General features: G+C 42.4%; 1 protein-coding gene across 3 annotated transcripts in view; it reads left to right on the top strand.

Annotated features, from left to right (window-relative positions):
- Ap2b1 (adaptor related protein complex 2 subunit beta 1) overlaps positions 1-20,105 on the top strand; it is a 108,012-nt gene that overhangs the window by 81,510 nt on the left and 6,397 nt on the right. For all 3 annotated transcript variants that reach the window (XM_021649020.2, XM_021649017.2, XM_021649018.2), the window contains 3 exons: positions 10,584-10,668; positions 11,737-11,823; positions 19,559-19,713. In XM_021649020.2, the coding sequence (XP_021504695.1) occupies positions 10,584-10,668; positions 11,737-11,823; positions 19,559-19,713 (327 nt within the window). The remainder of the gene's footprint in view (positions 1-10,583; positions 10,669-11,736; positions 11,824-19,558; positions 19,714-20,105) is intronic.

Genomic DNA, 20,105 nt, shown 5'->3' with positions numbered 1-20,105 from the left:
TGGCTTACTTACCTCATTCAGGCCTGTGCTAAAATAGATTCTTTTAAGTAAAGTCTCACTCCACCCTTCCCCCGGTCCCTCTCCACCGTTTTTTCTTCCTATGCTACTTACCACAATTTAAATCCATGCTTTTCGCTCTCACCTCCTTCCCCACTCTGACTAGAGCAAACTGTTGAAGAGCATCAGTTACTGCCCCCTCCACAGGCTTTCATAATACCTCAGCTCCTAGAACAGTGCCAAACAGCACAGTAAGGGAGTAGTAAATATTTGTTGTGAGGTGAACCTTTTTCTTTTCCTTTTAGAAACACCAGATTCCTCTAGTTCTTGAACAGTACCCAGCAAGACCAGCTCTTCATTTTAGCAGGGTGTCCCTCCTTGTAACCTCTGCCTGCTGTTGCTAGGTGGTCATTTTCTGAGTGAGAGTTACGCTAAGCCTAAATTTAATCTCAGATCAACAACCACAGATTCCTTTCTATGGGATGAACAGGGAAGGAGCTGTTGCTTGAAGGTATATTAATGCATCCCAAAATAGTAGATAAGGAGACAAATTGAACATCTCATTCTTCTATTTGGAGAATTTTTATGTCACTCACCTATGCCCATACTTTTTCAGAATAAAGTCAGACTGCCAGCCCTAAGTTATTCAACTATGTCATAAGAGCCCAAGACTCTTATTTCTAGGGTAAATTTGAAAGCTCAAGCTCAGAGTAAATGAAAAAGTTCAATAATTCTCTCTGAGTGCCTTGGGGAAACCAAAATCATTTAGATACCTGACAGAAAGTACAGCTAAACAAGACATTTTCAATGTGAGACCAGAAGGCACCTTGCTTGCCTTTTCATAACCTCAATAAATGCAAAGATGTATGTGAGACCGAGACATACATGAAGAAGTGAGGGATACTGAATAGAAAAGGTAAGGTGGACATGGTAGCTCATGCCTGTTATTCCAACACTCAGGAGGCTGAAGCAAGAGAACCAGTGAGAGGCCAGCCTGGGCTACCTACCCAGACCCCAGCTCTAAAATTAAATGAAAAATAAAAATGACATAGTTGTCCATCTTATCTGTTCATTCATTTATTGCTCTAAGGAAATAATTTGCTTTCAGGGATTTTAGAGCTGGGCATGGGGGTGCATGCCTTTAATCCCAGCTCTCGGGAGGCAGAAGCAGGAGGGATCACCATGAGTTTGAAGTCAGCCTGGTCTTCATAGCAGACCAGCTCAGTTAGGGCTGCAAAAGAAAAGAAAACAGAGCCGGGTGCAGTGGTGCACACCTTTAATCCAAGCACCCCAAGAGGCAGAGGATCTCTGTTAGTTCAAGGCCAGCCTGGTCTACAAAGTGAGTCCAGGATAGCCAAGGCTACACAGAGAAACTGTCTTGGAAAAAAAAAAAAAGAAGAAAAGAAAGGAAAGGAAAAAGAAGACAGTTTCATCAGCTAATAATCAAACAGTCTAGCTTTTGCCTTTAAAAGAAGAATTCTGATTGCAGGTTTGTCTTTGAGTGTCATCAGAAAGCTTACATTGGTAAAATAGAAGTGGTTATAAGTTACGAGATAAGGAGTGCAAAGGTTGGAATGTCTAGGCTGACCTTCACCCTGTGAATGACTTGTCACCTGCCTACACTAAGGATTGTCTTGGGACATTGAGGGTGTGAGTTTAGCCTGTTCTCTGCAATTCGGAGCTTCCCTAAGGGTTATGGATAGGCTGCTTGGATCTGATTGAAATTGCAGTAAGAGCTGCAGAACTTGGGTGGAGAGGCAACTCAGCCATTAAGACTGCTTGCTCTGTTTCTTCAGAGAACCAGAGTTCAGTTTCTGACACCCACACCTGGAAGCTCACAACCACCTCTCACTCCAGCTCCAGGGTATCCAACACCCTTTTCCAGCCCCCTGTATGTATGTGCACATGTACACATAAGTTAAAAAAAAATTAGTTGATTCCAGTAGTTCTAACACTGCTATGCTTTGAACTTCTACCATAGACAGCCTTGGACTCATTCTTGTGTGCCTCTGCCCAAATAGAATTCTGACAGTTTAGTCTCTCATTGAGACCAATGTCTATCTATTTTACAACCTTAATCTACTTGTTGGTGTTTTTGGGATTTAATCTGTATAATTCTAACCCATGGTCTAAGTGACTTGAGAAGTTTTTGAGAATAGATTAAGTAGCTCTCATGGCAGAATGAGGACTACAGGAATCACACTTCTGTTTTTCCTCATTCAAACAAGGCCTACAAAAGAGATTGGCTCCTGGCAATTTATTGTATTTTTTTTTAATATTTTTTGGTTTTGTTTTAAGATTTATTTATTATGTATACACTGTTCTGCCTACATGCGATTCCATTGTAGATGGTCATGAGCCACCATGTGGTTGCTTAGAATTGAACTCAGAACCTCTGGGAAAGCAACCAGTGCTCTTAACCTCTGAGCTATCTCTCCAGCCCTAATTTGTTGTATTTTTTTTAAAGATTTATTTATTATGTATACAGTGTTCTTTCTGCATGTACACCTGCACACCAGAAGAGGGCACCAGATCTCACTACAGATAGTTGTGAGCCACCATGTGGTTGCTGGGAATTGAACTCAGGACCTCTGGAAGAGTAGCTGGTTCTCTTAACCTCTGAGCCATCTCTCCAGCCCCCAATTTGTTGTATTTTCAAAGCCCAGTAATAATTTGTTCTACTAGAGGACCTTTAGTTCTAAGAGTCAAGAGGAAGGGAATTTCTGTCAAAGCTACAAGTGTTGAAGTGCCTGTCGTTGCTCACAGGGGCTTTCCCTGGGGACCTGGAACACTGCATCTATGTATCTATCAGGAAGGACGCTGGCAGTGGGTAGGGCCCCAGCATCTCCGCAGAATCAACAAGGATGGCCTTTAACTAGGACACCCAGCAGTTTGTAGGGTTTGAGCCCTTCCTCCTTCACATGAGTCCTCCTGACCTAGCGGATGGTCAAAGAAAGACTATAGAAAGCATTGTTTGCAGCTCGCACTGGATTAAAGAATAATAGCATTGCCAGAGGTAAACTGCCCTTTTCTGTGTAGAGTTTTGTATTTCTGCTATATTTTTTTTATTGTGCCCAGATACTGTCAGATGTTGCAGATAGCTCTGTTTCATCAAGATTATCTCTGTGAATCCCCCATAATTCATTGGTCAACAGGCTGTGAAATGGCAGGCAATATTTAAACTTAAGATAGAAGATATTTTTGGCGTTAACTAGGAATGAGGAAAGCTGCAGGTCAGTTGAACAACTACTGCTAACAGAAAAGGCCGTTTCTGCCTGAGTTTCAGATGATACATATCACACTTAGAATCTGTGCCATTAAAAGCCTGTCACTCAGAACCATTCATTCCTCTAGGATCTGTTGACTATGTTGTGTAGTGCTTTAAAAGCAAGTCTGAATCATCTTTTCTCAGAGAACTGGGGATTGTTGGCGTCACTGCTTGGTCCTAACTTGGACCAGTCTGCAAATAATCTTTCCAAAAGCTAAATGCAGAAAAGGAATAAAAAGAAAAAATATTTTTCAGAGACATGGAAAGGTCACTTGTGACGTCGTAGAAGAAGAGTAAATGAGATAATCTGGAAGGTGAGCCCTGTGTGGCTTGACCTGGTATCTGTTGTGGTAGTGCCTCCTTTGGTTACCTGTGGTAAGAGGTGTGGCAAGAGGCCTCATATGCCAGAGTTCAGACTGAGTTCATCCCAGACCTTTTTATAGAGCTTTTAAATACACTGGAACACAGCTAGAATATTAATTTAGCCTGTTCGTCTCCAGCTGTGCCACCATGAAGAGGCTGCAGCTACTGCAGCAGGCTTCCTATACTGTGGAAAGAAGTAATTGCTGGGTACACGCTGACGCTGACAGGCCACTCTTTCCCCAGCAGCCCCTGACAGTAACTTTAAAAAACATTATTATTGTTATTAAGCATTTTTAGCTCACTTTTGTGTTTCAGAGTGCCTTATAATAATCATTTCTATTTACTCTTCCTATTGCTGTCCCAAGAAGGAAGCAGTTCGTAGTGTTATGGCCACATGTTGCCCATGGTATATATACCAGAGGACCAGGCAGCCTGTTCCATGTACCATCTGTGATCTGCTTTGGGAAGTCTTGAAGGAGAAGCTGAAGCCGGCATTCTGTTCCCTTTTTCATTGAATCCATTTGTTTTTTTAACCATTTTTATTTGGGAGTGTGAACATGAGCTTTATGCTCTTTTTAAACTGCAGTTTACAGTAAGAAATATATTTTGTACCATGTGTACTTGCACAGGTGAAGTGAACATTAAATATTACTGTTTATGAGCCACACAGTGATATTTTCTGTTTTGTTTGCTGTGTTTTTTTAAGGCATGGTCTTGCCATATAGCCCAAGCTGGCTCCTACCTTGTGATCCTGCTGCTCCCACCTCTTGAGCACTGGGATTACCGGTGTGCTCCATTGTATCTGGCTGGGGTTTTGATATTTTGAAGAAGGATCTTGCTGTCGTGGTATGCAGTCTGTAGTGGCCTCATACATAATGTTTGGGATCCCAGCATCCCAAATCCTGGGCTTATGGGATGTGCCAACATACATAGCAATGGGAATACTTTCTGTTTTTATTTATATTTATTTTTTTATTCCAGTTTCAACTTACTCTATTTTAAGAACCAGCAATTGGCCTTGCTAAGGATACTTGATTTTTGTTGTTGTTTTGTTGTGGGGGTTGTTGGTTTTTGTTTTTGTTTTGTTTTGTTTTGTTTTGTTTTTTTGAAAAGGGTTTTTCTATGTATCCCTGGCTGTTCTGGAACTCACTATGTGGACCAGGCTAGCTTCTCCTGTCTCTGTCTCCTGAGAGCTGGGATTAAAGGTGTGTATCACCATGCCTAGCAGTAAGGATACTTAAAGCTAAAGACTATATAATGGCAGCACTTAGGAGCCAGAGGGAAGCAGATCTCTCTGAGTACAAGATCACTAAATTTTAGGTCAGCCAAGATCACATAGTGAGAGCCTGCCTTAAAGGTAAGTGGGTGGGTGGCTGCACTTTTTCACTTTTACTCAGAGGTAAAGGAAGATATGTATTTTTATATTAAAATATACATGTGCATTATGAAATTTACTCAGTAGAATTTCAAAGGAATTCTGTCCATATCATAGATTAATTCATACTAAAATAATTCTGAGCTTCCTATTTTTACTTGTAGGTGTTCACACTTTTCCCCTCTGTTAAGGAACATACACTAGGAAAGCGAGAAGTGTTCTGCTGTAGAACCTTTAAACTAAATTCACATCCTTTGTCTAAACCTAAACCTAAAGGGGGTCAAAAGAGTAGAGGGCTAGAACTGAGCTCGGCAGCTGAAAGCACTCGCTGTTCTTGTGGAGGACCTGAATTCAGTTCCCAGCACCCACATCCAGCAGCATCTCATAAGCGGCCTGTAACTCCCTCTCCAGGGCTGATATCTTTCCTGCCTCCCTGGCACCTGTTCTAATTTAGCGTGTGTGTGTGTGTGTGTGTGTGTGTGTGTGTGTGTACACGCCAGTATACACAAATTTAAAAAAATTGTGAGTGATAATTATTGTAATCATTCATTCTTATGTAACACCTACCCCCTCCCCTGTGGGCACACATGAATGAAGTGTAAGGAGGGAAACAAGTGAACAAAGTAGTGCTTTGGTCATTTGTGTAATGTCCTCCCTTAGTTCCATCCAGCAGGTGTCGATGGAACTAGGCAGGGTGCTGGTAGAAGCGAGATGCCCCTGTACTCTGAGCTTGCTGGGTCAGTAGCAGCCCTGGGTAAATAACTTCGTGTTCTACACCGTATCAGTAGTGTGTGCGCCGGACACTGAGGGGGCCCGGGGCTTTCTGAAAATTCAAGACTGACTTAGATAAGTAAGACAACTCTTAAGGAAAAGAATATATCAAGCAGAAATAACAGTATGTGAAAATGCAGAGCTGTGAGTTTCTGTGTTGGGAACAAGAAGTAATTTGGATGTGGTTGAAATAATGGAAATAGAGAGGTAGACAAGAGGCAGATCAAGAGAGCATGATTCCTGAAATGAACACAGTTCTACCCAATGGTAAGTGTTTGAAAACTACAAAATACAGATTTTTGAAAGCTAATACAGAAGAGATTAAAACATTTCCCCAGCAAGAAATCTGTGCTGTTACTCCTAAAAGATGGCCTCTTAGCAAGCCACTGCAGAATCATTCAGCATAAGCAGATAGTTTGCCAGTAAGCTTTTTAAAACTCTGATCCCTGTGTAGCATAATAGTACTACTAAAATCTCAAGGAATCAAATGTGTGGTTATCTTTAATGATAAAGAAAAAAAAAAGTCAAAACAGGAGATGGAGGTAGTGAAAGCAGCTTCTTCTTGTCCTGCATTCACCATAGTGCTTGAAAGTTAGCATTCGGTGTGCTCAGCAAATAGGAACTTATGACAACCCTGTGAATAATGCTTCTGATCTTTTTGTGGACAGGAAATTAGTCTGAATACTACTTGCCCCTAAGTCACACAGCAAACAGGTGTCAATGTTAGAATTTGAAATCAGTTGTTCTGGCTCCCAAGAATCCCTCAGCACTGCTGCTGCCTTTGAGTATCTGCTTCACAGGATTATTCAATCTTCAGGGAAGATGAGAACTGTAACAAGTGGCACAGAGTGGTGGAGGGTTCCTGCCTTTCTGTTTATGAGGTCCAGACGGTAGCCAAGTCGGTTAGCCTGCTTACGTCAAGGAACATTTCATTGCTGCCAGGCTGTGATTGGAATAGCCATCTCAGAAGGACAGTTTATGGACTCACTCAGTCTTCTTAGAAAGCACTGCTGTAAATTAATGGTCTTTCTAGAAGCTGTTTCCAGATGGGGAGGTTGTAATTCTTTCATATAGAGATGATCCCTAGTTGTATTGTAAAAAAAACCTGTCAAGATGGTTTTGATAAAAGCTTTTGGTTAAGAACCACCATCCCCTGGGGAGATGAGTTATAGTTCCTCTATTTTTAGTTTGATCACTTAAAATGTAGCGAACACCAATAAATGTTTAAACTGAGTGTACTTTGTGAGATCTAACAGCTATATATTGAAGAGTAATAGTAATAGTCGTCACTAGTATTCATGAACCCCTCATGACCAACCAACTCCCTTTCCCCAGTTTTCACTTGTAAATGTCCTTTGCAGAGCCAGGCACTGCTTTGAGATCTTCTTGAGGCCCTAATTTGAAGAGTTTCCTTTTCTCTAATTCTTCTGCCGAGGATCAGGTGAATTTGAGCATAGCTCTCTTCTAGAAGCCTGCTGCTAGTTTAAGTCTCTGAAAGTGGTGCTTCAGTACACTGGAGAGTGCCTCACATCCCTTCTGACAGTAGTTACTCCCCTTTAACCTACAGGCTAGTCTATGAGAATCGGACTGTGTAGTAGAGGTCAGAAACTTCTGTACTTGGGAATTGGAAGGATAGAAGCCCAGCTTACCAAGAAAGTGATTGAAGGGATCCCGAGAGATCAGAGGTGTGTTATTAAGGAGGCTTGCCCAGGAAATAAGTGTTAGTTACGTTCAGAAAAAAGGAGTTGGTGAGAAATGTGAGGACTGCAAGAAGTTCAGAAAGGAGTTTCTTCAATCACAAAGCCACAGTTTTGATGAAGAGACATATATTTAGCTTGGGTAGGAAAGAGGGGAGGATGGATGGATCATTGCCTTGATCTACCTACTCAGAGAAGCTTCCCGAAATAGATGGGAATTAACACAGAGACCCACAACCAGACAATGTGCAGAGAATGAGAGACTCTGGAGTACTTGATCCTAAATGGGACATCTCCATCAGCTCTCTCCCTCAAGGATCAGGGATCCATATGGAAGAGGAGGCAGAAAGATTGTAAGGTCCAAAAATAGTAGATGACTCTTAAGAAAACAGTATCTTCCTGACACCACAGGACTGGTGCATGTATGAACTCATGGAATGTGGCATCAGGCACAAGACCCACACAGACTCAAGCCATACAGGGTCCCAGCACTCAGGGGAAAGTAGATCAGAGTTTCACTTGTAGCCAAGAGATTATCTGCAAAGGGAAAATCAGTTTTCTCTAGTGGAGTGCCATTGGTTTTATCAGCCATACTCCAAGGCAGGTCTATGCTCAGGAGCAGTCAGCAGGCAGGAATTTTTTGTGGGCTTTTTGTTTCTTTTTGTTTCATTTTGCTTTGCTTTGGCTTTTTGTTTGTTTTTATTTTCCTTTTGTGTGTTTTTTGCTTATTGGGTTTTTGTTTTATTTTGTTTCTTGCTTTTTGTTTTTAATTAGAACAAAGTTAGGTGGTGGGTAGTGAGGTTGGAAGGTTCTAGGTAAACATTTTTTGCTTTACATTCTTATTTGTTTGGTTGGTTTTAGCTTTTTGTTTTGTTGGTTTTTGAGACAGGGTTTCTCTATGTAGCATTGTCTGTCCTGGAACTCACTCTATAGACCAGGCTGGTCTTGAACCCATAGGAAATCTGCCTCCCAAGTGCTGGGATTAAATATGTGTGCACCTCCCACCCCACCCGTCCACCGCCATCACCCCTCCACCGATAGCTTTGGCTTTTTGAGTCAGGATCTCTGTAGCACCACCCTTTTGTATCAGCACCCTGGGTGTGGGATTATAGGCATGAGCCACCACGACCAGTTTCTTTTACTTCTTAAGAGCAAAGTGAGAAAGAAAAATAGTCTTGGATAGTGATCACAGAACTTCCTGCAGTGGCAGGAACATAGGGAGGAAGTCACTGGGAGCAGAGAGCAGTGAAAGCTGTGGAAAAGCAGCTCCTCTCCCTTCCCACCTTACATGCTCCAGGACCTGCTGCAGGAGTTGGGCCTGTGCCCCCGTGCATACATTAGTGGTGTGCTCCAAGTAAAAGTATCTGCTGTAGCCTATTTAAAGCAGCATATGTACACCATGGTAAGACCCCAGAAGTTTGTATTGTGAGAAGAAAACGCAATTGTTTGCTTAAAAGCTTTTTCTTATAACCATCAGCGTTACCAGTGCTTGAGCCCAGTATGCTTTCAATTTGTTGTTGTTGTTGTTGTTGTTTCAAGACAGGGTTTCTCTGTGTAGCCTTTGCTGTCCTGGACTTGCTTTGTAAACTAGGCAGGCTTCGAACTCGAAGAGATCTGCCTACCTCTGCCTCATGAGTGTTGGGGTTACAGGTGTGTACCCTGTGCCTGGCTCAATATGCTTTTTTTATGGTAGGATCTGGAAAATATGTTTATCAAACCCATCTCTTAGAAAGGTCAAGAGGCACTCTGTGGCATAGTTTTTGTGGAGGAAAAAAAAAAAAAACATAAGACTAAATTGAAAACAGACAAATTTGAGTTTGAAATCTGGTATAGCCTCTCTGACGTGGGTTATTCCTTTTCCTTTCTTTAGTTTCCTTATCTATAAAACAAGGGAATGAATCTGCTTTGTTTAGAATAGTTAAAAAGAAGAATAGAAATGTCACTGGAGAAGAGGGCTGGAGAATGGTTCAGTAGAAGAACCTGAATTCTTAGAACTGTGTAGCAGCTCAAGATGTTTTGGCACATGGGTGGTGAAGGTGGAGACAGGAGGATCCCTGTGAGCTCACTGGCCAGCCAGCCTAGCCTGATGGATGAGTTCTAGGCCAATGGAAGACTCTGTCTAGGAGGACATAGACAAGCTAGAACCCCTGCACAGATGTAGCCCATGGCAGTTCAGTGTCCAAGTTGGTTCCATAGTAATGGGAACAGGGACTGCCTCTGACATAAACTGATTGGCCTGCTCTTTGATCACCTCCCCCAGAGCGGGGAGCAGCCTTACAAGGCCACAGAAGAAGACAGTGCAGCCACTCCTGATGAGACCTGATATACTAGGATCAGAAGGGAGAGGAGGACCTCCCCTATCAGTGGACTTGGGGAGGGGCATGGGTGAAGAAGGGGGAGGGAAGGTGGAATTAGGAGGGGAGGAGGGTGAGGTATATGGGGGGATACGAAGTGAATAAAGTGTAATTAATAAAAGTTTAAAAAAAAAAGAAAAGTGACTTAATAAATGTAACAGTGGAATTATTGCAAAAAAAAAAAAAAAAGGACATAGACAAGTGTTTTTGAGTGTAATACCTAAAAGTTGCCCATTGACCCCTGCACATTCATCATAGTATTTATGGACACACAAAAGCACTCAAATTTTTGAAATAGTTTTTTAAAGTTTAAAAGAGACAACTGCAGAATTTACTCTTTGTCGAGAATAGTGGCTCTCAGCCTTCCTCATGTTGTGGTGACCCCCAACCACAAATTATTTTTGCTGCTACTGCAGAACTACAATTGTGCTACTGTTATGAATCAGAATATAAATATCTGATATGCAGGATATCTCCTATGCAACCCCTGTGAAAGTCATTCAGTCATTCAATCCAATGTATATGGTATAGAGGGTATGCTATAGACAGTCCTCCTGGAGAAAGATTGCTTACAAGTGGTCAGAGCTATATGTTGGTGAGTGGGGAGCAATGTGCTTTATAATCTATGGGCTGGTGTGTGTTGCTCAGAAGGCCTGCACTGACTGAATTAGGAAGCAAATTTCTAGATACACCTGTTCTCCTCCTCCTCCCTGGCTCCTTATTGATGTCCCCATTTGTACACTCTGCTTTCCTGCCAGGTGGCTGTTAAAAACAATATTGATGTCTTCTACTTCAGCTGCCTCATCCCACTCAATGTGCTTTTTGTAGAAGATGGCAAAATGGGTAAGTGTGTCCTTCTGTCCTGCTAAATATACCTTTGGCCATCATCTGAATGGCAGGCATAGCATAGCCCTAGAAGTACAGACCATTTTGAAATTTTAAATAAGATTAGTATATTCTAGAGCCCCAATAAATAATGGATCATTAGTCATTTGTTAGTTGCTGTTCTTACTCTGTCATCCCAAGTCCCAGTGCCACTTGCCTGACTGACCGAGCCACCCCACATACAAGGTTGAGAGGGCTGTGGACAGCTGTGAAGCCTGAGCAAGAGCTTAGACTTTCTGTTTGGCTTCTGCCTTTGGAAATCATCTTTATGATGAACTAGTGAGATGGTGTGTAAGTTTAGCACTTAACTCTGCACCGAGTTCATATACTAAGATAAAAATTCAGTAGTTTGTGGTAAACCATTAGTCTCTTATCCTACCCCAACATAGCTATTGACTTTTCCCTTACTTAAGAAACCACCTTCCAGCCCGGAATGGTGTCACACACCTTAAATCTCAGCACTCGAGGCAGAGGCAGAGGCAGGCAGATCTCTGAATTCAAGGCCAGCTGGTCTACAGAGTGAGTTCCTGGACAGCCAGTGCTACACAGAGAAACCCTGTATTGGGGGAAAAAAGAAAAACGAAAGAAAGGTGACAAGATGTGCCTAAAATCACCTGTAGGAATACAAAGAGTCAAAACTAAACTCTTTTTTTTTTTTAAGATTTTTATTTATTTATTTCGAATGTTCTATCTTTATGTACACCTGAATGCCAGAAGAGAGCAGTAGAAGGTATTATAGATAGTTGTGAGCCACCATGTGGTTGCTGGGAGTTGAACTCAGGACCTCTGAAAGAGCAGTCAGAGCTCTTAACCACTGAGCCCTCTCTCCAGCCCCAAAACTAAACTCTTAAATGCAAATGTTCTTCCAGTGTATATTAGCTCAGTCAGTAAAGGCCTAGTATACATCTCCTTTGCATATCAGAAACTTTGATCCAATTCTAACATGCTCCTAGCATGTCAAAGGAAAACTGGTGGAAGGTATCAGGAGACAAAATGCTGACATATCATCCTTGCATTCCCATACAGAGCGCCAGGTCTTCCTTGCAACGTGGAAGGATATTCCCAATGAAAATGAACTCCAGTTTCAGATTAAGGAATGTCATTTAAATGCTGGTAAGTAATAATTCTTGATTCGTTTTCATCTTAGTAAGTCAAATTAGATGTTTAAAGTTTTTTCTTTTTGACCCTACGTCTTCCCACATTAAACATGATTATGGTGGACTACATGTTACATACCTTTACTTTGAAAATCTCTCTTGAACACTTGACATGTTACCCAGACATGATGGTACACACCTGGAATCTAAGAACTCAGGAAGCTGAGGCAAGAGAATTATAAATTTTAAGCAGCCCATCTCTTTTTAAAACACACTCTCTCTCTCTCTCTCTGTCTGTCTGTCTGTCTGTCTCTCTCTCTCTCTTTCTTTAACACACACACGTGTGTGTGCACAATATGTCTGAGCATGGTGCCACATACTTGCCTGAATCCCAGCACATGAATCAGAGGCAGCCTTAATGTCTATATAGCAAGTCCCAGGCCAACTGGCACTATACAGTTCTCTATCTATCTGTCTGTCTGTCTATCTATCTATCTATCTATCTATCTATAAAGAGGAAAAAGCAAAAATGGGATATTTTGATATAAGGCACTAAATTACTTATAAGCTACAAGTGCTAATAGATTTAAAAATACTTGAAAAAAAGAGGAGCAGGCATGATGGTGCACACCTTCAATTCTATCACTTGGAGACAGAGGCAGGTGGATCTCTGTGAGTTTGAGGCCAGCCTGGTCTACAAAGTGAGACCAGGACAGCCCAAGGATACGCAGAGAGACCCTGACTTGAAAAACCAAAATAAATAATTTGTAAATAAATAAACTAGCTCTAACTTGCAAGAGCTCTAACAAGAGCCTAGGTTTGCTCTCAGCATCAGAAAATGTAGAAAAATATGTTATGAAACAAACCATAAACTATAATTGACCTATGTACTCCACTAGTCTTTCAGTAGTAGAAGTAGTAACTATCAATCAAGGTACTTAAATGTCTTCAGCATCAAGTAACTGAAGTGATACTTGAGGATAGTTGCCCTCCTAAGAACTGAAAGACTATGTCATCTCTCATTTGGCACTGGAGCAAATTCTGTATTTAGAATTCTATTTATAAATAAAGTATATTATCATGGTTGATTAAAGCCTAGCTGGTAACCTTTATTGTTGCTCCCATTTGTCGACTTTCATATAATAATCTTAACCTCCTTAATCACCATTAATTCCTAAGCCCTTTTGTAATTCATTTTGTTGCTATAGTAAAATACAAGAAGAGGTAACCCAAGAGGAGAGACAGCAGCAGCTGTCCTTCCCTAGGGCTTTGTTTCACCAGAATATTTGCTGTTGATAATACTGGCTTGTGTGCCAGTCTGTCTTTGCTTCCTGCTAGGCACCCTCCTCATTTAACCCTCAGTTCCCACTCTGTACACAGTGGGCTGCCTTACTGGTTTTCAGCGTGCTGCCATTCTCCATTGCGGCTGGAGCAGAGCATTGGAGAAATGAAACGGTGTGCAGTACAGAAAGAAGAAAAAAGCTCTCACTGTCTCCTCAACCCAACTTGTATTTAATTTTGTTTTTTGGGGGTCTCTGCATTGTATTTTCTTCTGTGTTTAAACAGATCTTTGCATGTAGGGCTTTTGAAATCCAACTGGATAGCTATCAGCATCTTCCTGTGCTGGCCCTTAAATGTGCTGGTCCAGTTGGGCCTCCAAGACATTCAGGAGGAAAATGCCTACTTGAAGCCTCAGACATTAAAGGACAGCCTGGCATCCTTGAGCAGACACTTCAGACAGAGCTTCTCTATGATGAGGGTTACCTCACATCTCCCCTCATGTGGAGAGGGGTGAGGAGAGACTCATGGTTCCTCTTACAATTGTCTTCACCTAGTGGGTTAAGTGGCTGGCAGCACTGGTTGGTGCTTCCTCTGAAGCTCACCAGTCAGTTACAATGAACTGTATTTTGTAAGCACAGAAGCTCCACAGAATGGACTGTTCCTCAGGAAGAAGGAAACAGGAAGCCTCAACTGTAGAATCCATGTGCTGGTAACCAAAACCAGCATGTGCCCCATGAAAGAATCATCTCTCTACTCCATTCTAGCAGAGAGTTGCTCTGGGTTAACCATCGTCCCATGGCCGCTGGTCCAACAGGGTATACCTGAGAACACCTGTTCTTAGTAGTGATTAAAGTTAGAATATGCAGCATATGGCATGTCTGTATAGTCACACAATGAAAGCTCTGATAAGTCCTACATTAGAAAAACCTGTCCAACTTGTGGTTTAATGCACATATTTGCTTGTAGAACTGCAGATCACAAGTGCTTGCTGTTAACATCTGATAGAACACCACTGTTCTCCCCTACAGAGTGTGGGAAACAGAAGAATTGGGAAGCAATTTCGGTTTCAGGGATCCTGTGTGAAAAGGGCATGTATTTGCATAGGGAATTTGGTTGACCAAGGACTTTAGTCTAGCCTGCCAAAATATACTAGAAAGAAAGAAATCTTTACTGCGTCGAAGCGTGAGACCTTTCTCCCAGGGAGGCCGTTTCCTCTGATGTAGTCCTCACAGCTGACTCAGTTTGAAAATTGCATGGCCTTGCGCCAGTTCCTCCTGTGTATGTGTTCCAAATGCTGTTGAACTGGTTTCCAGTGGCACACATCATGGCAGTGGGGCACATGGAGCATAAAGAAAGACAGCCAGTTTGTCTTCTCTAGCTCTCCAAGGCCTTTTTTCCATGCTGAATCCCTGCTAATCTTGCAAGAGCACTTTCTTCAGCTAATCCCTTCTAACGCTCCCCATCTCCACCCTGAGCTATGGAATGCCTTGGCCTTTCCAGTTCCTCCCAGTCTTGAGGACTCTACTAACAGGAGCCTTTGCAGGTTTGGTGCCTTCTGATTCAACACCCTGTGTCTAGCTGAGAGCTAAAAATACCATCCTTTCCAGCTGATCTTCCCTAATCACAATAGCACCAGCACTTAAAATAGCTCTTCTGTGCTAGCAAAGACATTTGACAGATGGAAGGAACACTCTGGGCTACAGGAAGTCACAGCCTTAAAGGACTCGCCAGTATAGCAGTGAGCTTTTCTGTCTGTTCTCTGAGCTTTCTAGAGAAGAAAGAAACCCTCTGCAATTCTTAATAATCAGACCGTAATAAAGATGTATGTGGTGTGGGTGTTGAGGGTACTGCTATCTGTTGTAAATGTTAGAAAGGCACCAACACACAAGACTCCTATTTCCCAGCAGTGAACACTTCTCCAGGTGTCTTTTTTGAGACAGGGTCTCACTGTGTAGCCCTGGCTGTCCTATAGACCAGGCTGGCCTATAGACCAGGCTGGCCTCAAACTCACAGAGACTTCTGTCTCCTTACAGCTGGGATTAAAAGTGTGCCGCCACACGTGGCCCTGTTTCATACCTCACCTTTTAGCTACATTCAGGATTAGTACATATTTTGAAGTGCTACCTAAAGTACACAAGAGGTAGGTATATTTCCATCCGTATCTAAGGAGTGGTGCTTGTGGCAGTCAGTCTTACAAGCCTGTTTCATTGTTTACTATACTCAAGAAAGCTCGGGCACCTGAGTAGAGATCTTCACTTGTGTGGCAGTGAACAAGAGCTGTTTCTTTAGGCATGGACACTTTCTGAGAATGAGTTAGATTTCTATTTTACTGTGGCTTTCCTGTGCTTTGGAACATTTCAAAAATGGAAACTTTTTAAGTTGGCACTTAACTGTAGTTTTGTTTTTTTTTTTTTTTCTTTTTCCCAAAATGATTTTTTTCAGTCATTTTCAGCCATTTCAGTCATTTTCAGCAGTATTTTTCTAAAATGTCCTTTTCAGATTAGTAGTTTTGAACTTGCTAACCAATGCCCCATAAAAGCCCAAATGCAGATATCTACCATCCTTTTTTTATACCTTTTTTATTGCTGACGAAATTGTTACCTTAGCTAAAGAAGAAAGCTGAAGACGCATCCATACCTTCAAAGAGCCCAGACACCCATATCACAGAGCCAGGTTTGTGAAAGGAAGTAAGTGAATGAGAAGTTACATCTTGAAGCAAGCTCAGTCATATCTGACCATTATCCTACTTTGGGGCAGATCTCAGTATCATTCCCTTGAGCTAGCATCATTTAACTAGCATCATTTGTAGACACTAAAGCAGCTGACATTCCATATTCTTAGAATCTCACAATCTGAGACTCTGTCTCATATGCCAGAAACTCAAGTATATAAAACTAACTGTGATGGTAGAGTTTTGTTTTGTTTTGTTTTTTAAGACAAGGTTTCTTTGTGTAGCTTTGGCTCTGCTGGACTCACTTCCTAGAACAGGCTGGCCTCAAACTCACAAAGATCCACCTGCCTCTGCCTCCCAAGTACTGGAATCACAGGTGTGTGCCACCAAACCTGGCTAACTATGCTGTTTTACTAAGGAGTCTGTCCATTGTGGCTGGAAGCTGCCTGACCTCCAGCTCTCACTACATCCTTGCCTGCCTCCTCCTGGGTAGAGGGCTCAGATATGCATCGCCAGAGTTTGCCACCCTCAGATGGTACACCTAACAGAGCAAGTTCTTCAGTCACGCTCAAATCTAAAACCTTCAAATATGTAAGGCTCAGGTCCTTGTCTGATATATGCAAGGCACTGGCTTCAGTGTGTTACACTGTAAAAATTAAATTTAAAAATAGGTCACATGTGGTGACTTGCCTCTGTAATCCCAGCACTAAGGAGGCAGAGATGGATCACTGCAAGCCAAGCTCACCTGGTTTGCATAGCCCAGGTTATATAAGAACCCCCTGAAACAAGCAAGCATACACACCTTAAACAATAATATGCCTAAAATGAATAAATAAAAAGTTGACTCTACATACTTTGTTATAGAACCCTCCTTCATTCAGCCTTCTGATAGAAATCACATCCATTCAGCACAAACAGAACCCTTTTCTTCCCTATCATCGTTACACAAATGGTGAAATAAGAAGTCTGCAGGCATCTAAGCTTGGATATATGAATAAAACGCATATGTGCCTGTGCAACAAGAATGCTGTTCAAAGGCACCTGCCCTGCATGATTTCTGCTGCTCTGGAAAATAGGCATACCCCTTGAAAGTTAGGAAAAGCTTTTTCAACTTAAAGCAAGTCCCTGTGTGTTAAAGACAGTCCTTTCAAAAAGCATTAGCCAAACTCCAGCTGGAAATGTTGCTTAGCAACCCATTAAGTACCAAGAGCACTTCACTGTAGGAACCAGAGTGACAGCAAGAGTGGTCTGGCCCCCCTACGAGATGATTGCAGCATTTATTGAGGCATAGAACTACCCTGAGATATACTTTTTGGGTGTGGGATAAAGCCCCTCCTCCTCCCTTTCTCTTTTCTCTCTCTCTCTCTGTTTCTCTGTCGGGTATGGTGTTTTGCCTGCATGTAAGTCTGTGCACCACATATATGTCTGATGCCCTCAGAGGCCAGAACCTTTGACCAGAAGTTCCCAACCTGTATTCACAACCCCTTTTACAGGGGTTACATATCGGGTATCTGGCATATCAGATATTTTTATATTATGATTCATAACAGTAGTAAACAAGTGAAGTAGCAACAAAATAAGTGGCTGGGTGGTGGTGGTGCTTGCCATTAATCCCAGCACTTGGGAGGCTGTCGGATCTCTTAGTTTTATGGACATGAGGAACTGTTTTAAAAGGTCAGTCTTAGGAAGATTGAGAACCACTCCTTAATGAGGGTCTGGAGAGATGGCTCAATGGTCCACTGGCTGCTCTTCCAGGGGACTTGTAGTCAATTCCCAGCAACCACATGGCAGCTCACAACTGTCTGTAACTCCAGATTCAGGGACTCCAACATCCTCACACAGACATACGTGCAGATGAAACACTAATACACATAAAATAAAAATAAAGCTCATTTATCTGGGTGCGGTCACCTGTAATCCCAGCACTCGGAGACGAGGAGACCTTAGTATGGCCATTCCCCCAAAGCTACCTGATTTGCATGTAGAAGGCCATCAGAGTGAGAAGTGCCTCTAAAAGCAGCACCCATCCAAGCAGATGCTTAACCTATGGCTTTAGAAGCATCTCTGGCACCTAGGTCAATACAAAATTCAAACACATACTTATAGATATTGATAACAGGCACCCGTTGTGTCCAGATGCTGAGAAAAGCCAATGATGAAAACATGAGGTTGCCTGTACTGCGATGTTACTGTTCATGGGCTGCAGACCATTAGGCTTCCTTTATTGAAGACCACACCAGAATATTTGTGTGTGTGTGTGTGTATGTGTGAGAGAGAGAGAGAGATTTTAGTTCCTGAACTTGGCTGCGCAATTTGAGTTCTCATCTGAAGCTAATAAATAAGTAGCTAACAAAGAAGCTGTGTTTATCATCTCTATTCCTGTGTGTGTGTGTGGGTGTGTGTGTGTGTGTGTGTCTGTGACACCCTGGGTGTCCTAGTACTCACTCTGTAGACCAGGCTAGCCTCAAATTCAGAAATCCCTCCTGCCTCTGCCTCCCAAGTATAGAGATTAAAAACATTACCATACCTACTTTATCATCTCTGTTCTTAAAAGTTTATCTGTCTCTGATACCACACCATCTCACAGAGAGAAATGACCTTTAATTCTAGAGCATCATGTCTCTTTGATGCTATAGTCAAGAGAATGCTCCAGACACCAACCTGTTCTTGCCCTGAGCTGGTGAGTGCAGAGAAAGTCATGACCAACATGGCATCTAGGATTTCAGGACCTGACGGCAGTTATTTCATACAGCTTCAATCCTCCTGAACTGCTTTTGTTATTTTATTAAATGACTTTGTTTCCTTGTTTGTCTAAAAGGATGATTTTCTTTAGCATCTAAAGAATTCATTTGCTTGGTGTAAAAAAATATCTTAAGTACCCAGTTAAATAAATCTGACTTGAAAAGACTTGTGCAGCCCTGCCCCCCTCTAACCTGGAACACTGAGGCCCGTGTGGCAGCAGTAGTGACTTGGGGAAGAGTACATCTGATTGTCAGTAGAACTGTACTGGTTGGGGAGCGGCGTTCCAGAAACAGACACCGACACCGCAGTTTCTACAGGGACTCCACACACCCTTCTCTGTTCTCATCAGAGCATTTGTACCCATCTGCCGTTGTCAGGCTTAATATTGTCAGCTTGACAGGGCTTAGAACCACCTAGAAGGCAGGCCTGTCTACGTGCCTGTGAGCAGGTCTCTGAATTAGACTAGCCTCTGGGCATTCCTTTGTGGGATTATCCACATTAGTTCATTGAAGTGGGAGGGCCCACCTTCACTGTGTAGCTTTAGTCTTCGGAGTAGAGTCCTAAACTCAATAAAAGAGGGAAGTGAGTTGGCCACTAGCACTCATCGTCTGCTGAGCCGGATGCAGTTTTGCTCAGCTGCCTCAAGCTCCTGTTGCCATGACTCCCTACCATCATGAACTGCATCCTGGAACTGTGAGCTAAAATCAACCCCTCCTTTCTTATGTTGCTTTGCCAGGGAATTGTGTTATAGCAGTGAGAAAAGAAACTATTATGAGTTCTTACTTTGAGATTTGTAAATCCTGAGATCTTTTTATGGTGTACCCTTCATAGGTAACTCTTAAACCAGTATTAATGCACCTGGTTCTGTTTTCCATCTGATATGATTGGCAGGCCTTTCATTTTGCCTGTGTGGATCAGAAGAGCCTCCTGAAATGTGCATGTGATAGAATTCACAGGGGACTCAGGATAGATGATCACTCTTAAGCATGTCAGAGCAGGGAGTGCATTTGTCTGAGACTTTAACTGAAAGTCCTGAGTTTTGAACCTCTATTTCTAGACACAGTTTCCAGCAAGTTGCAAAACAACAATGTTTACACTATTGCCAAGAGGAATGTGGAAGGACAAGACATGCTGTACCAGTCCCTGAAGCTCACTAATGGCATTTGGATTTTGGCCGAGCTACGGATCCAGCCAGGAAACCCCAATTATACGGTAAGGCCTTTCCCAGAATGTGTGAGATGGGTTAGAGTAAGAAGGTAAGAACCTGAACATTCATTTCTTCATGTACTACAGAGACCTGGAGAAAATACTTCTGGCCTGAGATACCCAAAACAAGAGTTCATTTAAGGGAGTTGCCTTCATGGAAGGTTTCCTCTTCTGTCATCTTCTGACATTTAAAAGGCATGGTGCCGGAGGTAGATCAGGGTAGATGATTTGCCTCTGACAGGAGGAGTTTTGTAAAGCCATGGCCTTCCTGACACACACAGGTGCTTCCTCCTCAGCATCAAGTTGGTGCTGTAGTAAGCTGTTAAGGGGATTGTTTGTAGCTGGGTGTCATGGTACACACCTTTAGTCCTATCACTCAATAGGCAGAGGAAGGTGGA

Source organism: Meriones unguiculatus, chromosome 7, assembly GCF_030254825.1.
Source record: "Meriones unguiculatus strain TT.TT164.6M chromosome 7, Bangor_MerUng_6.1, whole genome shotgun sequence".
NCBI classification, from domain to species: Eukaryota; Metazoa; Chordata; class Mammalia; order Rodentia; family Muridae; genus Meriones; species Meriones unguiculatus.
This window is presented reverse-complemented; position numbering and strand designations above follow the sequence as displayed.